This window comes from Macaca mulatta, chromosome X (genome assembly GCF_049350105.2).
Source record: "Macaca mulatta isolate MMU2019108-1 chromosome X, T2T-MMU8v2.0, whole genome shotgun sequence".
In the NCBI taxonomy this organism is placed as follows: domain Eukaryota; kingdom Metazoa; phylum Chordata; class Mammalia; order Primates; family Cercopithecidae; genus Macaca; species Macaca mulatta.
In genome coordinates this window covers 117,417,302-117,444,144 of record NC_133426.1, presented here as the reverse complement: position 1 = coordinate 117,444,144, position 26,843 = coordinate 117,417,302, and the positions used below count along the sequence as shown (strand labels likewise).

The following is a 26,843-nucleotide window of genomic DNA, read 5'->3' as shown; positions in this document are numbered from 1 at the left end:
GGCCTTTCTTTTCTGCCTTCCCACTTCCGTCCCTAATTTCTCCACCCGTAAATCCTGCTTATCCTTCAAAATCCAGTCTAAATGCCACTTCCATGAAACGTTTTTAAATCCTGCAAGCTAGAAATAAACCTGTCTCTACTCTAAGACTCCTCAGCACTTAACCTGTGCTTCACTGGGAGCATTTATCACCACGTCAACTTCTGTTTTTTGTTATTTGTGCGCATGTACTATCGTCCGTATCAATGCATAAACTCTTTAAGACAGATACTCTTTTTCATTTATCTTTATTTCCCACACTGTGCCAAAGTAGGTGCTCTTTAAATGAATGCACACTAGATTGGAATGATTGCTAGAAATTTAGTCATGATTTGAATTAGGTGCCACCAAAAAAAAGAATATGGTTTTTGTGCATTTTTCCCCCTGAATTACTGATTGACTGTGGTAGATGGTGTTGACTATACACTGATTCCTGGTCAGTAGGAAATTACTTGGTCTCATTCCTGATCTCCAAGTTGTTGTTTTTCCCCCATACCACTTTAGGACACTACAGTTAACATTGCTTTTTGGAAGGACTGACCTTGTTTGGACTACCAGTGTATGCTCATCCCTTTTAATATGCTATTTGTACCAGCCCTCATAAGTCAATATGCATTTAGTTACAGCCTAATTTAACTTATGTTTTGGTAAGGCCCTGGATCTTTCCATATATGTTTCTCATAATGTGTGTGTGTGTATATGTCTGTACTACAGTGTAGCTATTACATTCCAGTCAAGAAAGATGGATATTTTGTTCCTCACCTCCTTTCTCATCTTTGCCCCAACTTAATTTCAGTGTGGCTCAAAAGAAAGAAAATCCATACTGAGCAGAGGTGTACATGTGGTTGCTAATATAACCAGCTGGTCACTATAATCCAGCTGTTAGGCTGAGATTATTCCCTTTGGGGAAAAGGATATGTGGAATCTAAACTGAAAAACAATTGATAATAGAAAGGAAAGGCAACAGTGAAAAGACATGTCACTGCAACCTAGAGGCAATACAGTATAATGCAAAGAACAGAGGCTCTGAAGCCAGAAGGTCATAGATTTGACATTGCAGGGCTACCACCTACTAGTGCTGTTATCTCGGACAAACTATTTAACCACTCAAAGCCTTGGTTTTGTCAGGTATAAAAATGGAGATTATGCTTAGTACCTATGAAATGGTTATGCAGATTAACTGAGATGGCATAGAGTGCTAGGAGAGGGCCTAATACAGAGTTATTGGTTTATGAGTAATAATTATTATATTTTATATAGTAATTACTATATTTACCCTCGAGTTAAGTAGCATTGCACCTTCTCCTCTATCTCTGATAGTTTTGCCTTTTTAAAATTTAATCTCCAGACAGAATTTTAGTTCTAGTCCTTTTTGTGGTAACAGATCCTGGAACTAGCTATTTTCTCTACTGTTCTCTTGTTACAATTTAAATTTCTTTTCTTTTTTACGTCCTCAGAAGCAACAGATAAAAGATAGTTATTACTGGCCATGTATTGTCCCTTTATGTACTCGATAATTCATTAAGTTCTTTCTTTGCAACCTCTTATCCAGCCTAAATGCACAATTTTCTTTCATCTTCCTTTATAAAGACTAAATCCTACACTTTCATAAAAATTGTTGTTCTTTCATTGCCTCCAGTTTCTTTGCATCTTTCAGCTGTATATAATGTGGTTGAAACTCCTTTGAAGTTCTAACTTTTGAGGCACCTAGTTATTTTTTTCCCATGGAAATGACGTTTTTACAACAATGTATCTTATATAAGCATATTACTCATACAGCAGGGAACCCAGACACCTCTCCCCTATGCTGGCCACCCTAACTGCAGACCAAATACTGAAGAAGAAATAATCTTTTGACTGCTGAACTTGCAAACCTTCATATAAAGGGCATTGAAATAGCCTTTCTGCACTGTCCCCAAACCCTAATGTGTGTCTTTCTTCCTGGGTCAGACAGCAATCCTAGGCACGGATTGAATCTCAGCCCTAGCCTCTCTTGGCTAGACATGTCTTTGAGGCTAGGACAGTCAAGAAGAGCGTTGGCACAATGTGTGTCATTGCTGGCACTTCAGCAAACCTCATTAGGACTGGAAGCACAGTGCAAACAGTCACTGGAACCTTAAGGGAAACTTTATCAGAAGAAAAAATCTCTTCAGAGATTATACTACTGCCACATCCTGGGAAGGCAGGCTTCAAACCCAAACCCACACCCAGCTTCCCTCCACCACTGATCATTTCTACTTCCTGTCTCCTGCTTATTTTGTCAAAGCAACAGGGAAGGCTATGTACTTGGACACTAGACAAGGGAAAGGTATTTGGGGTAGGTATTAACTGTATTGAAAGCCAAGTATGCATTTAGCAAATGGCATCTAAATGTAGCACGTACAATGTGCCAGACCATGTTCTAAGCACTTATGTGTGGAAGAGCTCACTTGATCCTTGCAAAAACAATAACAACTATTTATATCCCCATTCTACGGATGAGGAAGCTAAGGCAGAAAAGTTGAGTGATTTGTCCAAGGACAAATGGTAGTAAGTGGCAGAGCTAGAAATTTAACCTGGTCAGTCTGGCTCCAAAGTTTCAAGCTCCTAACTTCTATACTACCTTTTGGGACCCATTCATAGGAGTATGACAAGGATATCTCCTAGTACAGGGGAGTAAAGGGAAAGAGGGGACATGCATGGCACATTGTTATGTGCAGATACTCCTAAGAGAGTATCTTACCACACTTTCCATCTTTTCCCATCAAGGCCTTAACTTACCCTTCTCTCACTCTAGGCTTAAAGTGTAAATATCTTAAAGTGTCTTGAGTGTAAATATCTACTTTCTTTCATTCAGCAAACATTGTTAAGCAGTCACTAAGAGCCTGTCACTGCACCAGTGCTAGAGATACAATGGTGAACAAAAATGGACATGGAACCTGCCCTCATGGAGTTTTAGTGGGGAAGACAGACACCATATCATGATATAGGTAATTATAAAATTGCAACTGTGCCACATGCCACAAAGGAAAGGTGTTATAAAAGCTAATAATTGAGAGGGGTTGACCTAGTCAGGGAGGTGAAGGAAGACTTCTAAGACTGTCTCTCCAGCCTCAACTCACACCACATTCCTCCTTGTTCTCTGCACTCCAGGGTGAGGGAAGATTGGCTCAAAAATTAGGGAGATAACTGGTGGCAGTCATACACTTCTGGGATCTCCAACTTCTGATCTGACCATGAATCCAGCCCCTCCCCAAGGCTGTAGGTGTCCATAATGTTCTTTCTACATTATGCGTGATACATAATACCCTAATCTAGGAATTTTCTTTTACTCTTCTTTCTTTTGGCTGTTTCCTCTTTTTCAGAGACAGGGTCTCACTGTCACCCAGGCTGTAGTGCAGGCACAGTTATAGCTCATTGCAGCCTCAGCCTCCTGAGTAGCTGGGACTACAGGCCTGCACCACCATGCCTGGCTAATTTTTTTTCTTTTTTGTAGAGGCATGGTCTCGCTATGTTGCCCCAGGCTGGTCTCAAACTCCTGGTCACAAATGATGCTCCTGCCTCAGTCTCCCAAAGTGCCGGGATTACAGACATGAGCCACTGTGCCTAGCCTAGGAATTTTCTTCTTGAGAAACTACTTGATCATGCTACCATTTCTTACCATATTATCCAATCTAAATTTTTCATCTTGTTTTAAAGACCTTCTGTGAAACAGTCTGATCCTTCCTTAACCTACTTTCCAGCCTCATTTCTCTGACACCAACACACACATCTGCTTTAGGCTGGCTGGCTGATCTCTTTGTTCTGTTACATGCTATGTTTCTTCCTACCTTCCCTCCTGTTATGTGCTTCACTTACACTGTTACTTTTCACAAGCTTGGAATAGCCCCCCCTCCTCTTCTACCTATTCACATCCCACTCATCTTTCAAGGGTCCAGTTGAAGTTGCACCTCTTCTAATAGTTTTGCCTAATCACTCTAGTTCTCATTGATCTTCTTTGACCACCTTCAGGGCTTCATCTGGTTCATAGAGTTGAGCATTCAAAAATATATTCTTGCACTGTTATTGCTTTGTGTCTTCCTGTTTTCCCTAGCATAATATTAATCATATATCATGCTGACTGATTTATTTAAAACAAAGAGAGCCACAGTCACAAAAAGCTCTTGACAGCATTCCAAGTGCAGACGCAGTAGGGAGGGAGGAGAAATGGCCGAACTCACAATTTGCTCAACCCAACCCCATTCATCCAACATATGTCAAATGAGCCCAGGGAGAAAATGGAAGTCACTTTTTATGAAATTGTGATATTTCTGCTAACTCCTTCAAGGTAAATGAAACTGGAAGCAACTGTTTAAAAGTAATTAGTCAGTGTTCAAGATAACTGCCATTTTACCTAAGACACTTGATTTCTCTTTCCAAAAGAGCAGCAAAATTGCACCTCAGATCCCATCTCGGCTAGAATCCGGGATCTTCAGGGAAGTGGTATGTGAGATACTTCATTGATTTTAAACATCATAAAAATTGACCAGATTTTTCAAAGTTTTCAAAATCAAAGAAAACTGAAGAAAATAACAGCAAATCCAAATATAGATTCTTACAAATCAGTCTCAAGTTGTTTTTGTTTTGGCCCACATTTTCTGCAGAAACACCACCATCTCCTGGTCGTGATGATAGGAAAGAAACATTGTTAATGAGAAACACTACTTTAAAAAATGAAAATTCATCTTATATAACTGAAACCTTATGCCTGTTGATTAGCAACTCCCGACTTCCCCCTCCAAGGTGAACAAGTTCTATGGATCTGCAGTACAACATTGTGCGTATAGTTAACTATATAGTGTTGTACACTTAAGTTTGTTAAAAGGGTAAATCTCATTAAGTGTCCTTACCACAATAAAATAAAAAAATAAAATTAACTCAGTAATTTTTGAGTTTATATGTTCTCACCTAAACTTCAAAATACAGTCTGTCCTCTATATTCACTGGTTGCACATCCATGGATTCAACCAACTGCAGATAGAAAATAATTTTTAAAAACACGTTAACAGTAACAGTACAACAATTTTAAAAATACAAATTTTAGAAACCAATATAGTAAAATGACTATTTACATAGCATTTACATTGTATTACATTTTATAAGTAATCTAGAGATTATTTAAAGTATATGGGAGTATGTGTGTAGGTTATATGCAAACACTATGCCATTTTTTATCAGGGACTTGAGCATCCATGGATTTTGGTATCTGGGGGGTGGTCCTGGCACCAATTCCCCATGGATACTGAGGGACGACTGTGTATTGAGATACTCTGATCTTTTCATAGCTATCAAAGAGTCTCGCTGTCATTAGTAATACCTTTTCAAAAGTGAATCATTTATGTTCATGCGTATGGGATCATTTTAGAGATTTGCCATCCTCACCTACCACTCCTCAACTTCTAAATCCCAACTGGATCTCCTTCCATGGAAACATTCCAGATTATTTTTGCTTTCTCTCCATCTCTTGTGCTCAAAATTCATCCCCATGTGCTTGCTGACTGTCCCAGGACCCCGTCCCTCTGAGGTCATCATGTTCCTTCTTGGCATGTTTCTTATGTCTAGAATATTTCTTCTTGAATAGAAAGTCATTCAGACAGTGGATGGTAAAGCATTGACTTTCATATTGAGTTTAACAAATTAGTAGCAGTGATTCCTAATCGGCCATCTGCGATGTCCTCTCAGGGTCAATAATACCCCATTCTGTTTCTGGGATTGGAGGACTTTGGTGTGTGTATATGAATCTGTTTCTACAATAAAAATAAGGAATTCCGAGTGAAGCATTTCAGAGCAATTATTTCTTCATGAGTGGTTAAAGCCACTCTTTCTTCAGTCTTATTCTTTCTAACTCCATCAGGGAATTCCATAGCTGCCCAGAAACACCATTGGATGTGCCCATTACTCACATTAGAATAGTCTTTGTGAGCTTAGACTCCAACAATTCATAGAAATCACCCTGATTTGTTGACTGACAGTGCAAACAGAGGTAAAATATACATGAGAAAGAAGAGCAGTGTATACAACTGATTGCTTTTCATTTTCAGGTTGACCAGGCAGTCAACATGGGTAGGTCATTGAGTTTCCCCTCTGGGTCCTGCTTTTTATTTTGAGTTCATGGATGTGGTAGCACAGGACTCTACTTTATTTGGGTACTTGCATATTTTTTTAAGACAGAGTCTCACTCTGTTGCCCAGGCTGGAGTGCAGTGGCGTGATCTCAGCTCACTGCAACCTCTGCCTCCCAGGTTCAAGCGATCCTCCCACCTCAGCCTCCCAAGTAGCTGGAACTACAGGTGTTCACCACATCTGGCTAATTTTTGTATTTTTAGTAGAGACGGGGTTTCCCCGTGTTGTCTAGGCTGGTCTTGAACTCCTTACCTCAGGTAATCTACCCGCCTCAGCCTCTGAAAATACTGGGATTACAGGTGAGAGCCACCTTGCCCGGCGGGTACTTGGATTTTTAACACTTCACTTTATAACTTTGTAAATTGTACTTCTACCAATTAAGCAGATATCTGTCCTGTCAAGCCTCATTTTTAACCAAGAGAGAAAAGAGATTTTAATTAAGATGCAAACTCTTTTTTAAAAAATTGGAAATAGAGGACTGGCATAATTATGAGAAATTCTAAGCCAGTTTAGAAGGCACGAGCCAAAGAAATCTCTCTAGTCATTTTTTAAAATATCTCCAGGACCCTGTCTTCCAATGACTTAGAGATGAAAAGATTCCTTTTCAGTATGTAGGCATACAGTTATATTTGCTAAGCTTTGTTTGCTTGCTTGTTTGTTTGTTGGTTGGTTTGATTCAAACCCTTTTCTTTGTTAAATACATAGCACACTTGTGGGAGTCCCTTAAGCCAGATATTCCCCCATGTGTAAGCTACCCTTGAGGAGAAGGAGGAAAAAGAAGTGGAGGCAAAGAATGGGAAGAAAGGGGATTAGGAATAACAGCTAACATTTAGCTGACACAGTGTGCCAAGCACAATTCTAAATGCTTTGCATATACTAATTCATTTAATCTTCACAACCCTATGAGGTAGGCATTATTGTCTCCATTTTAGCAATAAGGAAACTGAGGCACATAGAGGTTAATTCATTTGCCCAAAGTCACATAGGTAGGAAAGAGCAGAGCCAGGATTTGAATCCAAGCTGTTTGGCTCCAATCTGTTCTCTTATCCATTATATTATACTGCCTCGCAACTTGGGGAAGCAAAGCAAATTTGGAAACTCTTACTTCTGAGGCTACTGGGAGGAACAGACTGTGTGATGACCATCTTTCCGGGAGCCAGATATGGTAACAATCCAGCAGATGCATTGGGACTGCTCTTGGAAGGAAACAATCTGTTTCTCACCATAAACTTGGATCTGTTTAACCACATCTCCTTTGAAAGAACAGAGTGTGGATGGTGGGCACCATCCAGCTCATAGTTTCTCTATTCACTCTCTTCTGATTTCCTCCTGAAAACGCATGCATTCTCACAATGCACTTTTTATAAGTATTTATGATTTTTCTGGACAAATAATTTTGTACTCTTCTTCAGATTTGGCTTGCTACTATTGGCAGGAAGTCCCCCCATTGTGTGTGTTTTGGTATTTCTCAAAGAGCTATTTTGTTAAAAATGCCAAGATCTTATATTGACAGCCCAAACAATAAAGTACTTCATTTGACAATAAAGTATTTTTTAAGAAAATAACTCTCTGATCCTTTTTATGGCTGTATAGTATTCCATGGTGTATATGTGCCATGTTTTCTTTATCCAGTCTATCATTGATGGGCATTTGGGTTGGTTCCAAGTCTTTGCTATTGTGAACAGTGCTGCAATAAACATACGGGTGCATGTGTTTTTATAGTAGCATGATTTATAATCCATTGGGTATATACCCAGTAATGGGATTGCTGGGTCAAATGGTATTTCTGGTTCTAGATCCTTGAGGAACTACCACACTGTCTTCCAAAATGGTTGAACTAATTTACACTCCCACAAACAGTGTAAAAGTGTTCCTGTTTCTCCACATCCTTTCCAGCATCTGTTGTTTCCTGACTTTTTAAGGATCACCATTCTAACTGGCATGAGATGGTATCTCATTGTGGTTTTGATTTGCACTTTTCTAATGACCAGTGATGATGAAATTTTTTTCATATGTTTGTGGGCCATATAAATGTCTTCTTTTGAGAATTGTGTGTTCATATCCTTTGCCCACTTTTTGATGGGGTTGTTTTTTTTTTTTTTTTTCTTATAAATTTGTTTAAGTTCCCTGTAGATTCTGGATATTAGCTCTTTGTTAGATGGGTAGATTGTAAAAATTTCCTCCCATTCTTTGGGTTGCCTGTTCACTCTGATGATAGTTTCTTTTGCTGTGAAGAAGCTCTTTAGTTTAATTAGATCCAATTTGTCTATTTTGGCTTTTGTTGCCATTGCTTTTGGTGTTTTAGTCATGAATTCTTTGCCTATGCCTGTGTCCTGAATGGTATTGCCTAGGTTTTCTTCTAGGATTTTTATGATTTTGGGTCTTACATTTAAGTCTTTAATCCATCTTGAGTTAATTTTTTTATGAGGTGTAAGGAAGGGGTCCGGTTTCAGTTTTCTGCATATGACTAGCCAATTTTCCCAGCACCGTTTATTAAATAGGGAATCTTTTCCCCTGTTGCTTGTTTTTGTCAGGTTTGTCAAACATTAGATGATTGTAGATATGTGGCATTATTTCTGAGGCCTCTGTTCTGTTCCATTGGTCTATATATCTGTTTTGGTACCAGTATCGTGCTGTTTTGGTTACTGTAGCCTTGTAATATAGTTTGAAGTCAGATAGCATGATGCCTCCAGCTTTGTTGGAGGATTGTCCTGGCTATTTTGCTTAGGATTGTCCTGGCTATATGGGCTCTTTTTGTTTCCATTTGAAATTTAAAGTAGTTTTTTCTAATTCTGTGTTTTACAGAACTGGCAGATTTCTTGTAGTGCTGTATATCATCATTGGAAGCTCAAATGCCTATCAATGGAGAATCCTTATACTAGTTTCCTTTTAAAGCTTCTTTCAAATTTCAACACACTTGCTCCCTCCCAGCAGAATTTATAGAATTAGATGTTGGGCAGAGGCTCCCTAAGGTCATCTGCTTCTACTCACTTCTTCATCTCCAGCTTTGGTATGGAGCACTGGCATTAAAGTGCTCCCCCATGGAACCCAGCACATGGTAAGGAGAGACTTCACAATGGGTTTATTCCTCCCTGCTGTCTTCCACTTTGCCCTGATTCTGCGGATTTCAACTTCTCCTTCAAAAAATACAGAGAATACTTCCCCTGTCTCAGGGATTTGTCTCATGTCCCTTTGCCTTATGATTAGAGTGACTATGTAATTTACCATCTCAACCAAGGCACATTTTGAAAGCAAGAGCTGCAATCTTAATAATTATGCCTGCCAGAAAAACAGGCAATAAAACTGGATGGTCTGAGATAAATCCACTCTATGGCTACCCTATTTATGTTGTCTTGTATCGTTCAAAAGTGGCCACATGCTGGCTTAGTTTTGCTCTCTGAGGCTTATCTTCGTGGGTATCTCAGAATCTCATTGTACACTTAGTGCTTTTGAGAGAACAGGGTTTACTTCTCTGACCTGCTCAAGCCACCAGAGATTAATGGAAGCCATGGGAGTTAGAAACAGTCTGAATTTCAGCCTAGCTTTTGGCCACTTTTCAAATACTTGTTCTCCATTTCTCCCACTACCAGAAAGCCAACCCATTACAGCTTCATAGGGTACCACTCAGAGTATAGCTGAGGTTTGAATACACAATACATGTGGCTTTTAAGGTTAAATGAATATTGTTTGACATACAGTACACTAGAGTTGTTTTTCATTTCGGTTCAAAAAATTGGTTAAAATTGTATCTTATTGCTTCTCGAAATTAACTAGGATCCATCTGTATCCATTAGAATCACTATTTTTTATTTTGTTTGGTTTTTTACAAAAAGCCTTGGCTGAATGAAAAAGCCTCCATCTCATTCAAGATAATTTTTCCAGTGATCAGACAAAAAGAGCAAAGAAACAGATTTTTTAGGGTATTGGTGCCTACTTTTTTTTCAAGATATAATATCTAAGATTGCAAACAGACATACCTATTTTCAGCTATCCAGATAGACTATACCCAGGTCTAGAGAACCACTTATAGCTTTATAAAATGTCAACATCTGAGACGATAATTCCAGTTTAATTATGGGTTTAATTAAATAGAGTAACTCAAATGTTAAAACCTTTAGCGGATACATTATAGACTTAACAGAACATTCAAGTTTAGAGAATGCAATTTTGATGACTTTGAAAGCTTGGAGACAACAGAAATGCTAACAGTCCCTAGTATTTATATATTTAATATATATAATTTATAATGTATATAGTATATCTTATATGTAAGTATAGTGTATATATACATATATGTGTGTATTTATATTCAGGTTAAATATCCCTTGTTGAAAATGCTTGGGACTGGAAGTATTTCAGATTTCCGATGCTTTTGGATTTTGGAATATTTGCATTGTACTTACCAGTTGTGCATCTATAATCTGAAAACCCCAAATCCAAAAATGCTCCAGTGAGAGTTTCCTTTGAGCATCGTCAGCACTCAAAAAATTTTGGAGCATTTTAGACTAGGGATACTGTATATCATACAGGTGTAGTATGATATATATTATATATCATACAGGTTTAGTGTGTGTGTGTGTGTGTGTGTGTGTGTGAAAATGAAATAGGGAATCTTTTCCCCCCTTGCTTGTTTTTGTCAGGTTTGTCAAAGATCAGATGGTTGATATATAGGCTCCATTAGTTTTTAATGAAGTGTTGAAATTTAGGTATGCATTCTTGTGTGCAAATGCTCATCAAATACACGTCACAACACACTCATCTGATTTGTGTTCCAGGGTATTAGTAGTCTGCTCCTATGCCTGATAGTGAGTTGCCTCCTTGATTTGCCATCTTACCTCTCTGCTCATTTGTAACTTTGTTATGTGTAACAAAGCACATAACATTATAAAGCTATGTGCTTCTATAATGCTTTGAGATTCTGACTGGACTATAAGTATTTAAAGACACTCTTTAATTAAAATCCTTTTAAAAACTCTAGGGTATAAATTCAATAAACTGAACTTCTCAGAAGGCCAGCTAAGTAAACATTTTATGTCAATACCAATCATCAAATCTACATTTTAAAAGGACATTTGATGAAGAGAGCTAGTCTATCGTTTTTCTTTTGCAACTTGTTTTCTCCCTTTTGACTACTTAAATTAGGCTTGAAACCACATTATATAGCTTTTACATTTTGTTTTACCATTTGCTGGTAAATCTTTACTGGTTTCTATTCTTCTCTCTAGTCCCGTATTTTATTTGGCCCAGCCCCACTACTGCCCACTGAAACAAAGGGGACAGGTAAATCTAAGCTCATCCCTGCCCAATCACTGTCCCCAGCTCTCCAGATTTGCAACCCAAGAGTTGTCAGATACTGATTTCCCCTTTGCCTTCTTTCCCCATCATCAAATCTTCCTTCAGGGTCTCATCAGTTTCTTTTTATCTGTAGGAGTCTCATTCAGTCCTTCTTGTGTGCACAGATGCTCATGGCCTATTACATATTACTATAGCAGCTTCCTGTATGGCCTCCCAGATTCGAGTTACTCCCCAACTAGTCTGCACTCCATTGCCAGAATGGGCTTCCACAAATATCATTTTTACCATAGGAACCCCTACAAAAAAATTGTCAACAGAATCAAATGTGAATTCTTCAGCCTTTTACAAAATTATATGTTTTTTTGAATTTTTACTGTTTGCTTTTTAAAATTTAATTATTTTCTTAAAATTTTGTGGGTACATAATAGGCGTATATATTTATGAGGTACATACGTTTTGATGCAGGCGTGCAATGTGAAATAAACACATCATGGAGAATAGGGTATCCATCCCCTCAAGCTTTTATCTTTTGAGTTACAAACAATCCAATTACACTCTTTACGTTATTTTAAAATGTACAAGTAAGTTATTATTGACTATAGTCACCCTATTGTGCTATCAAATAGTAGGTCCATGAAGCAATTATTTACTACCCCTATTTACCTCAACAACCCACCCCACTCTCATTCTCCCTCGCTCCCTCCTTCGCTCTCCTTCTCCTCCCTTTGTCTCTACATGTTCAATTACCAGCGTAATTTATCTTGTTTTCATATCTGAAGTTTCTACTCAAGCCACACCTTGCTTGCTGTCTCCAGTATGTGACTTGCTGTTTACAAAGCTCTGGTCCTTTGCCAGTGTCACCCCCTTTGGTTGAGGTACTCTGCCTGTATCACTGTCTGTTTATGCTGTACAGCATCTACTTCTAAAAATGTAACTTAATGGTTCTTTTAGGAAGCTTTCTACGATTACATCTGACTGAGCACTCCTCCCTTCAGTGTTGCCTAAGCATGTGTATTTCATTTGTATTTGCTTTTTGTGTGTGTTTTTAGGCTGTTTCCTATATTGATTTCCCATCACCTCCAACCTGGGTGTAAATATCCTGAGGGCAAGGGCCCAGCCTGATTTTTTCCTCTTTCTGCTGTAGTATCAGGCTCTTCACCCAAGAAGTGTTCAGTGCATGTTAACTGACTCTTGGGCATAATTTTCTAGTTATAAACATAGTTGAAATCATCTTTGTTTTACAGTAGTCAGTCAGGGTTTCTACAGAGTTCAGCTTGCAGTCTACCATCTTTACTCAGACATGGAATAAAACAGGCAGACAAGAGTATATATACTATTGACCAAGCACTTAATTCTGTATCTTTTACTGCAGTTCAATTCAATACATATATTGAGCGCCTGATGTGTACCCAGCAATATGCTAAGTGCTCCAGCCTGGTTATTCACAAACTCCTGCATCCATCAGAATCCCCTGAAAGGCTTGTCAAAACCCAGGATCACCAGCCCCCACCCTGAGTTTCTGACTTAGTGGGTATGGGTTGGGATCTGAAATTTGGCATTTCTAACAAGTTTCCAGGTGAAGCTGATACTGCTAGTCCAGGAAGCAGATTTTGAGAAGCAGTGGTCTAGGAGATACAGAGGTGGTCTAAGACATAATCTCTCATTCCAAGGAATTTACAGACTCTCTAGGGAGATAAGGAAAGTCCAGAAAACATTTAACAGTAATAAATATTGTACAGTGTTTTAGTATTTATTGATTTGGCAAATATTGGATAAGTACTAACTATGTCCCCAGCATTGCCCCAGATGCTGGGGTTACATCAATAAACACAATAGACAAAAATCCCTGCTGTCGTGGGGGGATTCTAATGGGGGAAAACAGACAATAAATAAAATATAAGAAATATGAGATAGTAATAAGTGCTAAGGAGAAAAAGCAAAGAGCAGGCATAAATATCAGATGGGCGTTGGAATTGTAGATAGGGTGGTCAGAGAAGGCCTCCCAGTTCCATCATTTGACAAGTATTTATTGAGCGACTGCTATGTATCAGGCATGGTTATAGATGATAGTGATATAGTAACACAGGTAATGAACCCTTTTCTTATGGAATGGACATACCTATTTGGGAGCCAGGTAACCTGGGGCTTTGGTGTTAATTCTCACAAACTCATTATTAGACTCTGAATGGCGACTTCCCCTCTCAGCCATGGTTTCTCCATCTGTTAAATGGAGCAGTTGGACAAAGTTATGCTTGACGTCCTCTGTACTTCTAAAACTTCAGGACGCTTAGTCCTTTAGGCAATCAGAAATATGTAAGAGTGTTGGAAGAAGACTTTGTAGACGAGAGAAAACCTAAATGGTTTTCACAGGCATGGGGAAGCTATGGGGCATGGGAGATGGAAGGTAATTTCAGAAGAAGAATAACATGAGCTAAAGCACGGAAGCAACAATGGGAGTCCTGTGTTCAGTGAAGAGCAAATAGCTCAAAGGGTTCCCATTGTAGAGCAGCTGAGATCATTGGGTGGGAGGTAGGTGTTCAATAAAGATAAGGTAAGGGGTGATTGTAGAGAGTCTTGGTTGGGAACCCACTGAGGATTTTGATCAGGGAATGACACGATTATACAATCAAAGTGGTGTTTTACTGTTTTACGAAGATTAACCTAGAACTAGTTAAATCTTCAACATTCATTATTTTTTCATCAGATAATGTTTGAATTATGAAGATTCACAGCTATACTTTGTTATAAGTCACTGCCTGATTCTAATATTGCTATCAAACTAATGTTTAGGTCGTTTTCAAGCCCTAAAAGCCTATGATACTGCGTAATCTCCCCTAACACTACTACCACATGCTTGAACCGGTAACATGTTACTCTTTGTGTGTGTGTGTGACAGAATCTGGCTCTGTTGCCCAGGTTGGAGTTCAGTAGCATCATCTCGGCTCACTGCAACCTCCACCTGCCAAGCTCAAAACAGTTCTTCTACATCAGCCTCCCAAGTAGCTAGGACTATGGGTACACACCACCATGCCCGGCTAGTTTTTGTATTTTTTGTAGAGACAGGGTCTCCCTGTGTTGCCCAGGCTGGTCTCAAACTCCTGAGCTCAAGCGATCTGCCTGCTTCAGCCTCCCAAAGTGCTGGGATTAAAGGCATGACCCACTGCACCCAGCCTGTTACTCTTATGAAGGCTTGAGAGAGTAATCAGAATAGAAAATTCTTAGTACTTACACTTTTTGGTGTTCCTGGTTATCTTATAAAATATTTGTTGAATATTAGGTTTATCTTCAGCCATATGTACAATTTAAATAGTACTCATTTCAAGTGATGCAAACATCTCTAAGACAAGGCTCTTCCCATTTGCTTGCTTGGTTATAAGTAACACAAGAGCAATATTCTTGGAAATTAACCTCTTGTTTTTTAATTAGCTGAGGTATATCCACATCTCTTGTGTGTTCATTGCTCTAGAAGCTGAAAGTAGAATATTCTTCTTATAAGCAGTTACTTTGGAAGATAATGATAAGGAGTTCTCTGTCCAAAGAGTGGGTCATGTAGACCTAGAGAAAGGTGTGTCATAAGAAATTATGACAGATCAAATCCTCAAAACTCATTGTTTAATGGTAGTTTAAACAAAAGTTAAATATGACCTACAAAATACTTAACTGTCATGAAGTAAAATGAGCAAAAGTGACAATGATGGCTAAATTAGGTGGAAAGTGATTATTTTCCTTTCATTTTCCAAATTTTGCATAATGTTGCTAGGTCATCTATTTAGAAAGTGGCAACTTTCTTCAGAGTTGTTTTGGAAAATGAGGCACACCCAGAGAAATCTTTCACAACCGCTTTTTGAAGGACAGCCACAAAAGCAAAAACACTTCGAGAACTTTGGGATCATAGTATCAAAATGTTGCTGGGTCACAAGGGTGATAGCTTTCCCTTCTATGAATGTGATTTGCTCTTTATTTCTTTTTAATAAACAGGGGATGGAGAATTGTCATGGGAACATTCTGATGGTGATATCTTCCGACAGCCTGCCAACAGAGAAGCAGTAAGTGTGAATAGCTCAAATAATTCAACACTCCACAGCATCAGGCCAAGCTTTCCTCTCCCCATGGCTACTATTCTAGCAAATCCAAAAAAAAAAAAAAAAAAGACCCCGATTTCTAACACCATTTTTCTTCCCTTTTCTCAAAGTTTTGAATGTCATCACCAACTGGAAACCATTTAAGTACACTGTAAAATTGGTAACTGGAAGCAGGAAATGTGCACAAAGAAACCATAGCCCCAGCCCTTTGTCTAGGTCAGAAGTTGGTATTCTTTTAGGATGACTTGCCAAGTCTATGTATGTTCTCTAAGGAAGCCAGGTCACTCCTCCTGTCCTCAACAGTGAGGACCTTCTGTGGGGTTGTAAGATACAACCATCTTTTTGGTTGGATTTGGTAGGTACTTCAGATGTGTCCACATAAACTCTCTCCCAAGCCTTAGGCGCTCAGTCATGCAGTTGGAAGAGAGGAAAGGTAGCAGTCTGGATTCTCCTCCCTTCAGCCTGGCAATGTCTCCCTTCTGTTCTCTGCACTAATCTCAGAATAAGCCTCACAAGTAGGCATCTTTCTATGTAAGTAATAGCATCTTTTGTTCTTTTGTATTTTGAAGTAATTTATAAACTAGAATTCCTCTCTAAAAATATATGTCTAAGAAGAGTTACACTTCAAATTTCTTAAAATCCGAAAAGGAGATGTTCCAATTCAAAGAATGTATCATACAAAATGCACAGTGGTGACCATTGCACATAAATAGGTATTCATCACATCCTTGTACAAAAAAAGTATGCAAGGACATTCATTGCATCGTTGTTTTCATAAAAGCAAAACAAATGGAGACAACCTAAATGTCTACTATGGACTTGGTGTGTACATCCAATTAATGGGACACTGTACAATTGTTAAAAAGAATATGGTACGTCTAAATGTAGTAAAGTGAATCGAGCTCCAAGATATATTAAGTAACAAAACAAGGTGCAGAATGAAATTTTACACTACCACTTCTTTATGTAAAAATTGTATGTGCATGTGTATAAATGTATATAAACCAATCTGGAAGGTCACATACCAACATGTCAGGTGTGCTAATCTTAAAAGAGTAGAAGCAGGCAGGTGGAAAGGTAGATTTTGACTCTTTATATTTTCTGTATAATCTGATATTTTCCCATAAGCATCAATTATTTTTGTAATAAAATATAATCGATTTTCTAAAACCTTAGAACATCACAGCAAATATTGTATATAAGGCAGGAGTCCAGGGAATTACAGGGCAAGCCTGAGGATATTGAGCATATGAAGAAGGTGTTGATAGGGGATGCAGTAGAATGACTCATACAAACATCACAGTGCTGCTGAGGCTGGGCTTCCCGGTTATCACATGGGCCACTTCTGACTTGCATGCTCCCAGCTTGCCAACACCCAACCCAATGATTAAGCAGTGAGATGGAACCATTTCTATTTGTCTTACTGTCTATCAGTATTATTTTCTGGACACTGCTGTTTCTGAATAGTTGCAGAAGAATTGGGGAGAAGGGGTTTGGAGAACAGTACTCTGGAACTCTCAAAAAATCAGCATCCTGCAAAAGAGGGTGGGCTTCCCTGTTTGCTGGTTAATATAAACCCTGAGGAAAGATGTTCTCCATGCAACTCTATCTGCTTTATAGTAAGTGAGATTCCTTCCAGAGCCTGACAGGAGATGACGTCAGTCTCAGTTTTCTGTGTTGTGTGTTCCTCTTTTTCTCAGCCCCGATTTTTTATTGTGGTAGGAAGTTGAGCGTGGCTGAATTAGTGACTGTCAACCAGATGTCATTCTAAAACAAATTTAGGGTTCAGTCACCTTAAGCTGTGTGGCTTATTCCCTGAGAGGCCCCCACACTAAGCACTGTGGCCACCTTAGCAGTCTTGCTGGTAATGCCATGAATTAGCCTTTCTTCTTGACTTCATTTTACACTGTCCTCAACTCCAACGCTTATCTTTCAGCTTCATTGGCAGGCCTAGTGATAGTACTTCCTGTAGCAAAAAAGGTCAGGTACAGAATGTGGGCCCTTGAAATAGTTGTTGATTTTCAAAGTTCAAGACCTATCTTTAGAAACAAACATTTGGGCCTGGTAGACCAAAATGGCCATATGGTTTCACTTTATTATAAATAAATATTTTCCTTTGTTCTGAAAGGGATAGATATTGTGGGATATGATTTGAATAATAAATAGCATCTGTAGTAATGGGAAAATATATACCTGGCGCGTAGTAGTCACCCAATAAATAAGTGTTGAATGAATGGGTGTGGGAGGTGGCGTAAAATGTGTGTGATGGTATAGTGGGGAGGGGGCTCCTCATTAATTTTAATGCACAGGAATTTGTCTCAAATCAGAAATAAACTCCAAATTTGTTGTTTGCTCTTGACCAGCCTAAAATGAGAAAATAGGAGAATCCCTTCTGAATATCCTTTGCAGGCCCAACTTCCTCAGGGGAAGAAGAAAAGGCAGCCCTAACAACACATTTCCTATCCAGTAGACTGTCCTTTTCGTAAACTGTTCCTATTTACCCCAAACCAGCAAAACCTCTGTTCAACAGAAATACAGCTGACTGGTTTCTTTTGCCAAGTGGTCTGAAAACCATCAGCTTAGCAAGTTTTATGAAGTGCACAGGAAGGGGAACCAGTGGTTCAAATATGACCCCTTTGTAAAAACCTGAAACAGTTTTTGTTTGATTTCTAAGTTGTAATTTCTCATGAATTGGTCCTCCTGCCACTGATGGGGAGTATGTGCACGCGTGCACACGCTTGCGTGTGTGTGTGTGTGTGTGTGTGTGTGGAGTGGTGTGGTACGTGGGGAGGAAGAAGTAGGCACAGACTAGAAAGCCAAAACATGAAAGCATGGATAATTTTGTTTTGGACAACAGCCAAGCCCTGATTTTTGCCCCCAGTAGATTACATTGAAATGTACCATTAAACAAAGTGAAAGGGTTTGGGATAGAAACAACATGAAACAGATAAAAATCGATGTCTCATTCACATTGTCAGAACAATGGTTTGGGACGGAAATTGGCCTAAGTGTCTTCCAGCCAGGGATAGTCCTAAGTTCGTAGTGATTAAGATACAATGTTTTAATGGCTGTATGGATTAGAATATATTCTGAAGCCGCTTTTTAAATTAAACTTTTTTATTTTGAGATAACTATAGATTCACTTGCAGCTGTAGGAGATAATACAGAGAGATCCCATATTCCCTTTGCCCAGCTTCCCCAAATGGTAACATCTTGAAAATCTATAGTACAATATCACGAACCTGAGGGCCCTTTCTGGACCCTGATGTTTTCTTGTCTGCACCAATAAAACTCTTACATTGTAGACTTTAGAACATGAAATTCCTGGGGAGCCTCTACAATAGTGGGGATTTTTCAACACCAGAAAAGAATTGTTTTAGAGCCACCTCTGAAGCCTGAAATATTTTTCAGTCTTTCAAGTAAGTAAATCAAAAAATACCAAAATACTGAGCAAAATAAAAGATCATAGCTATATGGTCATTTCTAACTGGTTTTGACCTGCTCTCTCAAGCAGCCTATTTGCAGCTAATTTTTAAGATAAGCTCCAATTTCGCTTACTTCAGGGCATTAATAACCTTTTTCTCCTTTGCTCTGAGTTACAAGGTCAGAATGGCCCTTCATAAGTCTCTTTCATTTGTTTACGGGAGGAACTCTTAAAAGAACCATTACCCTTAAATCAAAGTCGCACACCGCCACCACCCACTCCAGCCCCCAAACAGAAGATCCTTTATGTCAGTGATTCCCAACCTTGGCTTCAAACCAGAGACTCTTGGGGAGTATATAAAAATCCTAATGCCCAGGCCTTCCCCCAAACCACTTACATAAGGATCCCTCGGAGTGGGACCCAGGTATGAGTATTTTTTACAGCTCACCAGGTAATTTTAGTGTATAGCCAAAGTGGAGTATGTGGTATATGTGGTGGTGAACATTGTAGCTGAATGAACTTCCGTATCTGAAAGAACTTGTCTTTGGAGCAGCTTTTAGTCAAATGGTTATAGACCACTGAGTTTGACTGGACGTTCTCTCTTCCACTTTCTCCTTCTTCTCCTTCTCTTCCTCCTTCTGTTCATCTTCCCCCCACTTCTACCATCTCCAAAACTCAATCTTCGTAGTCAGCTTGAATAAACTGCCTCTCCTCCCTGGCTTCACTTTGTAAAACAAAAGACTTCAACAAGATTAGGTTCTAGGGGACTGACTGGTCTACAATAGGGTCTGTGATCAAAATTCTTGAGGATTTTTTTTTTTTTTTTGAGACGGAGTCTGGCTCTGTCGGCCAGGCTGGAGTGCAGTGGCCGGATCTCAGCTCACTGCAAGCTCCGCCTCCCAGGTTTATGCCATTCTCCTGCCTCAGCCTCCCGAGTAGCTGGGACTACAGGTGCCCGCCACATCGTCCGGCTAGTTTTTTGTATTTTTTTGAGTAGAGACGGGGTTTCAACGTGTTAGCCAGGATGGTCTCGATCTCCTGACCTCGTGATCCGCCCATCTCGGCCTCCCAAAGTGCTGGGATTACAGGCTTGAGCCACCGCGCCCGGCCGAGGATTTTTTTTTTCGTCATGATCATTGTCCTACCATTATGATATGTCCCAGGTCTGAGACGTTGGTGCTAAAGAATAGCTTTTTATTTTGTGTTCACCATCATGAGTCAGAGAACTTCTTGTACTTGCAGCTTATCCTAGGTCAACAACCTTCCCTCTCCAATTCTATCCCAGTCTAACTGCTTCTTTTTAGGATCAGTGGGACACCAACCAGCCAAACTGTCCTCTCTGTGTTCCTTTGGCAAAACTTTGCCAAACTTCAAAAAGGACAGAGCAACCTGTAATGGCCTTTGTGGAATGTGAGCAATTATGGCAGAGAAGTACAAGCCATTGTGGGAATGAGGAATATTTGCACTGAGAATCCTATCCATGTGCATGAAAACAAATTGATGCAGATTCTTATTTGTGTGAATTCTGATAGCAATGCACCAGCGTAGGCTCCTCTTAGATAGAGAAAATAATGTCTTTCAAAAGGCTAAAAACAGTCCTCTTACTTCAGCTCCTGTTTACTCTCCCTTTCCCCTACCAGTGGCCCCTTCCTGCCAGGAGAGCAATAATAGTTCCCAAAGCGAAATTTGCAACATGTGTGTCTGGCCCATAACTTTAATCAGTGTTTTATGGGATGATATGGTCAGGGGACCCCATAACTATCTTCCCAAGGTTCCTCACTATTTCTGTCACTGAATATAAAGATCTTCCTTTTCAATTGCCTGTGAAAGATTTTTTTAATGGGTTCCCCCTCCTTCACCCCTAACAATTGCGTACAAAATACAATTAATCTTACTTGGCTTTAAGCCTTAAGGTTCCATTCTTCATTCATTTCATCTTTTTCTACCCCCAGCCTACTTTAGCTTCTGGGAGAGGGGTGGGTAGCACAATAGTCTGGTCATCATGTGTGTTGAACCCTTGCTGAAAGATTGCTTGTATGACAAGACTCTAAGCTTTTCTTAGGTGCCAGTTTTGTTCACTCAACAAATATTTGATGAGCACCTTCTAGATGCCAGGCACTAAATTCTAGACACTGGAGATGTAGCAGTGAACAAAAAGTCCTTGATTTGTAGAGCTTACATGCCAATACTGTCGTGTACTATCAATTCTTCTATGTATAAAATACCTAGGGTATTTGTACTGTGCTGTATTATCTTATGCCATTACCTGTGTTTAGAGTCTCAGTACATCTTATCAAGACTATACTCGAATCTCATCTTTTCCTCCTATCCAGTTCACCCAATGCATGATCAGGATTCAATGCTCTGAAACAGTTCCAATTACATTACTTCTCTAACTTAAAATAAAAAAAATCCCTCAAAGCCTTCTATGCCCTCACCTCTATTGCTTACCAAATAAAGTCTTCACCCCTTAGCCTGTAATTTAAAGTCCTCCATGATCTGGCTTCAACCCACTTTTGGAATGTTATCCTGCAACTGTTCCCTTTTATGGACTCGATGTTCTCTGCTTCACCTTCTCAACTTGGAAACCTCTGCCTGGACTACTCCCCTTATACTCTGGCTGTAAAAAAGTCTACCCATCCTTCATGGCCCAGATCACAAACCCTCCCCAACTAGAAGCTCTCTCTTTCTCCTCCTGATTTGCGCAGGACTTCTTACTTCTTCTGCGGCCTCTATTTACATTCTGCCTTGCGTGCAGACTAATGTCTTAACTCTTAAACTGAAATGTGAGAGTCTTGGCAGCAGGAAGGACACTTTAACCTTTTTGGCTCTTTTCTCCCTAAGAAGTTTGCATGTGAATCTAGTCCTATCTTTTAGAAGAAGAGAGATAAACCTCAGCATGTTGCCAATGATGCTTTTACATGACCACATCCCTGTTTCTATTGGTGTAGGTGAGCATGCAGCTGAAATAAGAGCTCACCACTATAAATCAAAATTATTGAATGACTTCTAATGTGTATAACTTAATCTCTGTGATCTCATTGGTGGCTTTTGGATGAAAATTGTTCTTGTCATTTTACAGAGACATTCTTACCACCGCTCTCACTATGATCCTCCACCAAGCCGACAGGCTGGAGGTCTGTCCCGCTTTCCTGGGGCCAGAAGTCACCGCGGAGCTCTTATGGATTCCCAGCAAGCATCAGGAACCATTGTGCAAATTGTCATCAATAACAAACACAAGCATGGACAAGGTAAGGGGCATCCTTCTTTTGTATACTTCCACAACAGGGCCTCAGCAGCCCTGGTCTTTGCAGGGCTGGAGCTGGGAAAGGACTCTTTCTCCCAGGAATAGCCCATATTCACTTGTGGCTCATTTAGCATCAAGTCCATAAAGTGGGTATAGTCAGGTGACTCCAGGAGACTCTTTGGACTTCCTTAAATGCAGCCAAAAGAGCATAGTCTGGCCCCTTTTGTGCTTATGAAATAGCCTCTTGTATTTTCTCAATTGTCCCTGGGGATTGTAGGTCATTTGGGAAAATTCCTTGGGTCTTTAACAGAAAGAGTGATTGTCTGTGTTTTAGTAGGGGACCCAACATTCAAAGGTACTCAGTGCCCAACATCACTGAAGCTCTTATCTATACCTTAGAAATAGCAATTCTCACACCTCAGTGCACCCCAGATTATCCTGGGCTTCTCGTTAAAGATACATATTCCTGGCCCCACACTCAGATTCTGGTTGAATATGTAGCATATGAGACTGTCCTTAGAAATGAGTAATCCAGGTGCAGTGGTTCATGCCTCCCAGCACTTTGGGAGGTTGAGGCAGGAGGATCACTCGAAGCCAGGGGTTCAAACTAGGCTGGACAACATAACAAGACTCTACAAAAAAAAATTTAATGAAAAAAAAAATTAGCCAAGTATGGTAGTGAGTGCTTGCAGTCCTAGCTACTTGGGAGGCTAAGACAGGGGGATCACTTGAGTCCAGGAGTTCAAGGTTACAGTGAGCTATGATTGTGCCATTACACTCCATCCTGGGTGACAAAGTGAGACCCTGTCTCTAAATTAAAAATTTTAAAAAGGTAAAAGAGTAATCCAGTGAGAAATCCCAAAACCACCTGGCTGAGCACCAGGAAGACTGATCAGGTTAAGACTGACATGCTGTCCACTTAGTTGATCAACTGGCTACAACAGGCACCCACAGACTTCTTGCACAGCATTTTCTGGCCTCCACCTGCTCCCTGCGCCCCCGCCCCGCCCCGCCAAGCACGCACATACCAGTAGCAGGAGTCAGGGGAGGAGAAACTCAATCATTAACAATTGACTGCTTCTTACTTTTTTAGGCCTCCTGTCAACTAGCTCGTTGGAGCAAGGGCTCAGCTGGTTCCTTTTATGAAACCACAAACATGTTTTGTTTCCTTTAAAGGGAAAACAAATCAAAAGCAGTTCTCTGAATGGGTTAAAAGCAATAAATTATTAAACCAAATGATTGAATAACATGGGTGAAAAACAATCCGTTACAAAGAACTCCTACCATAAATCTCAACAAAGCTAGTCAAGCCAAAGGTAGTTGATCACATCTGTTACTAGTTAGATGTAAATTTCAGATTACAGATAAAAAAATTAAATTGCTTTTGAAATTTGCAGGCTTAAAAAAATTCAAAATAAAACTGTTAATGGAAAATGGTGATGTATTAGAAGAATTGGAAATACTTACTATCGATCTGTGTTTGATTTGAATTTTATTATTTTTAAGTTCCAAGGATTTCTGATAAAAGTTTATGAAATAAGGAGGGAGAGTTAGGTTAAGATAGTTTGATTTTCAATTCTAAATTGCCTCCAATAGATTCCATTTGTTGTGAAAGTATTTCAAAGCTTTTTAAAGGTGTAGGGAAATGGATTTTGAAAATCCTAAATCCCACAATTTCCACAAGGTCTCTTTAATTTCAGGGCAGAGGCTCATCCCTTGATTTTCTCCATGGCCTACAAAAACCCCAGCTGGTTTACATTTATTCATTTGCCCCCACTGATTTGGATGCAACAGTTCTATTCTGACCTTTCTAATATAGTTCACTGAGGAATCACTTGTCCCCACCCCCAACTCCCAAGCTGGATGATTCAAAATCATCCCGAGAATTTTTTGGGTAAGGAGAGGGTTGTGTTTCCTTGTCGAGAATTAACCTCACCCCATTCCACTGCAGAGTTTGAGCTCTCACCCAGTCTAGACCATTCCTTTAGTCCAAATGTTCAGGGGAGAGGGAACCTAGCCATATAACACTGGGAGTCCTGCCTGCCCTGCTCAGCATGGGTCGTTCTTTTCCTTAGATCTCTTGCTAATAATGTGGTCCTCTGATATATCTACTTGGCTCCTTGTTAGCATCAAATAAGAAAAATGATAGGACTCCACCATTTTGAACTTGAATCCAGCCTAAATTTTCTTGAAGCATACTATATATCCACTTGATCACACTGTCTAGAAGGGAACATCACTGTTTGGGGAGAAAAAAAGAGGTAGGGGCAGGAAAGAGAACAGCACATCTGGCCTGTCTTGTGTGATCCTGTCCACAGCCCTGACCTCACAGTTGAGGTGTCAGCTCTCCATTTTGTCTCATTGTAATATTGTGAGCCACTCCAGTTTAGGTTATTGGAAATCTTTACATGGGTTGACCACTTAGAGTGTCCAGTATTCTAGCAGCTCTTGCAAAGGACAGGAAAAGGCAGCCAACATTATTCTTATATCTTAATGCGACTCAGTGGACTTGATGAGAAAGAGCCCAGTGATTCATCCTTCTGAGGCCATTGTCTTGCAGCCAAATCAGCCAATTCCTAGAAATGCCTCAAGTGGGACTGTGGGACTATTTCTCCCCAACAGCCCAGCCTAAAGTGATACAACCCACCCTAGAGATGTTGTTGATTGGGATGCCCACAGGTTTCCCTGGGTGTGATGAGGTGATGGGAATAATAAGAAACACACTCAGTCCTAGTCATGACTTGAAATCTCCACAATGTCTCAGCACTCTCAAAAAAGGAGATAACTCATCCTCAGACTTCCCCATCTGCAGCCCTGTGCAGTTCTTATCTTGGAGCCTAGGTCCATGCCTTATAGTAGGAGCCAGATATATTTGGTGTTGATTTGCATAGAAAGATGCTCCTGTGGCCCCTTCCCTTTTTAGGCCCCTCAGCCTGCATCCCAGATGCTTGCTCCGTTTTTTGGGTGTGTCAGGGGAGGGGACAGGGTCTCGCTATGTCACCCAGGCTGGAGTGCAATGGCGCCATCATGGCTCACTGCAGTCTCGACTTCCCGGGCCCAAGTGATCCTCCCACCTCAGCCTCCCAAGTAGCTGGGACTACAGGCATGCACTCCCACACCTGGCGATTTTCGTATTATTATTTTTGTAGAGACTGGGGTCTCTCTTTGTTTGCCAGCTGGTCTTGAACTCTTGGGCTCAAGGGATCCTCCTGCCTCGGCCTCCCAAAGTGTTGGGATTACAGGCAGGAGCCACCACACCCAGCCAGATGCTTGCTCTTTTAAGGCCCTTCAGAAGACATGGGGCCAATGACTTAACTTCCCACTTAACAAATGTCAGACTGCCAAAGGATATCTGTGAAGCAAGCAGTGATCAGCTGTAGCCAAATATCTATAGCCACTATGAGGTGGGAGACTGAGGAAACTGCCTGAAGATTAGTGGCATAAAAGGCTATCCTTTCACAAGTTACCCAGGAGGCCGGTTGGTCCTTTCTCAATCTTGACTTACCACCTTCCTTCCCACACCAAAGAGTGCCCAACACCATTAAGCTTCATACTTATATATGTTGGTGGATCAGACAGACTCATAGCATTTGACATTCTGAATGGATTTGCTTCAGGATCTGGAAGAAACTGTCCCTTTGGGAAGAGCGGTAATTTTTGCATCTAGCCTCCATGGAAAGCAAATCTCCCAAGGAAATTTTCATGCCTGGAAGCACATCCACTTGAGGCATACAAATTTTCTATAGAATTGAAAACACTAACATTACATTCTACTAGAGATAGAACTCTGCTTTCATGCATTCATTTATTCTCTCATATATATATATATATAGCTGGGCTCGGTGGCTCACGCCTGTAATCCGAGCACTTTGGGAGGCAGGCGGATCACGAGGTCAGGAGATCGAGACCATCCTGGCTAACACGGTGAAACCCCGTCTCTACTAAAAATACAAAAAAAATTTAGCCTGGCGTGGTGGAGGGCACCTATAGTCCCAGGTACTTGGGAGACTGAGGCAGGAGAATGGCGTGAACCCGGGAGGTGGAGCTTGCAGTAAGCCGAGATCGCACCACTGCACTCCAGTCTGGATGACAGAGCAAGGCTCCATCTCAAAAAAGAAATATATATATATAGGCTGCGTGCGGTGCCTCATGCCTGAAATCTCAGCACTTTAGGAGTCTGAAGCAGGTGGATCTCTTGAGTCTCAGAGTTTGAGACCAGCCTGGGCAACACAGGGAGATCCCGTCTCTACAAAAATTAAAAAAAAAAAAAAAAAAGTAGCACAGCATGGTGGTGCATGGTAGTCCCAACTACTCGGGTGACTGAGGTGGAAGGATTGCCTCAGCCCGGGAAGACAAGGCTACAGTGAGCCACGATCACACTACTGCAGCCTGGGTGACAGAGCAAGATCCTGTCTCAAAATACATATATATATAGACTGCCTACTATGTGTGAGGCCATTTATAAGCATCCAGAAGCTGCTGCTGAAGAATTTGGAGAAACTGCTGTGAGTAGAATATGGCCCAAGCTGTTTTTTGGTCACAGATACTACTCGGTAAACATAGCCCCATGGCTATGACAAGAACAAAAGATGGTTGATGTGTTAAGTAGTTCAGGGCTT

The 26,843-nt window shown here is 40.3% G+C and overlaps 1 protein-coding gene across 7 annotated transcripts in view; it reads left to right on the top strand.

The window, feature by feature from the left end:
- The window catches only part of CHRDL1 (chordin like 1), a 121,408-nt gene that overhangs the window by 79,427 nt on the left and 15,138 nt on the right, over positions 1-26,843 (top strand). For all 7 annotated transcript variants that reach the window (XM_028841792.2, XM_015127989.3, XM_015127991.3 and 4 more), the window contains 2 exon segments: positions 15,450-15,517; positions 22,060-22,228. In XM_028841792.2, the coding sequence (XP_028697625.1) occupies positions 15,450-15,517; positions 22,060-22,228 (237 nt within the window).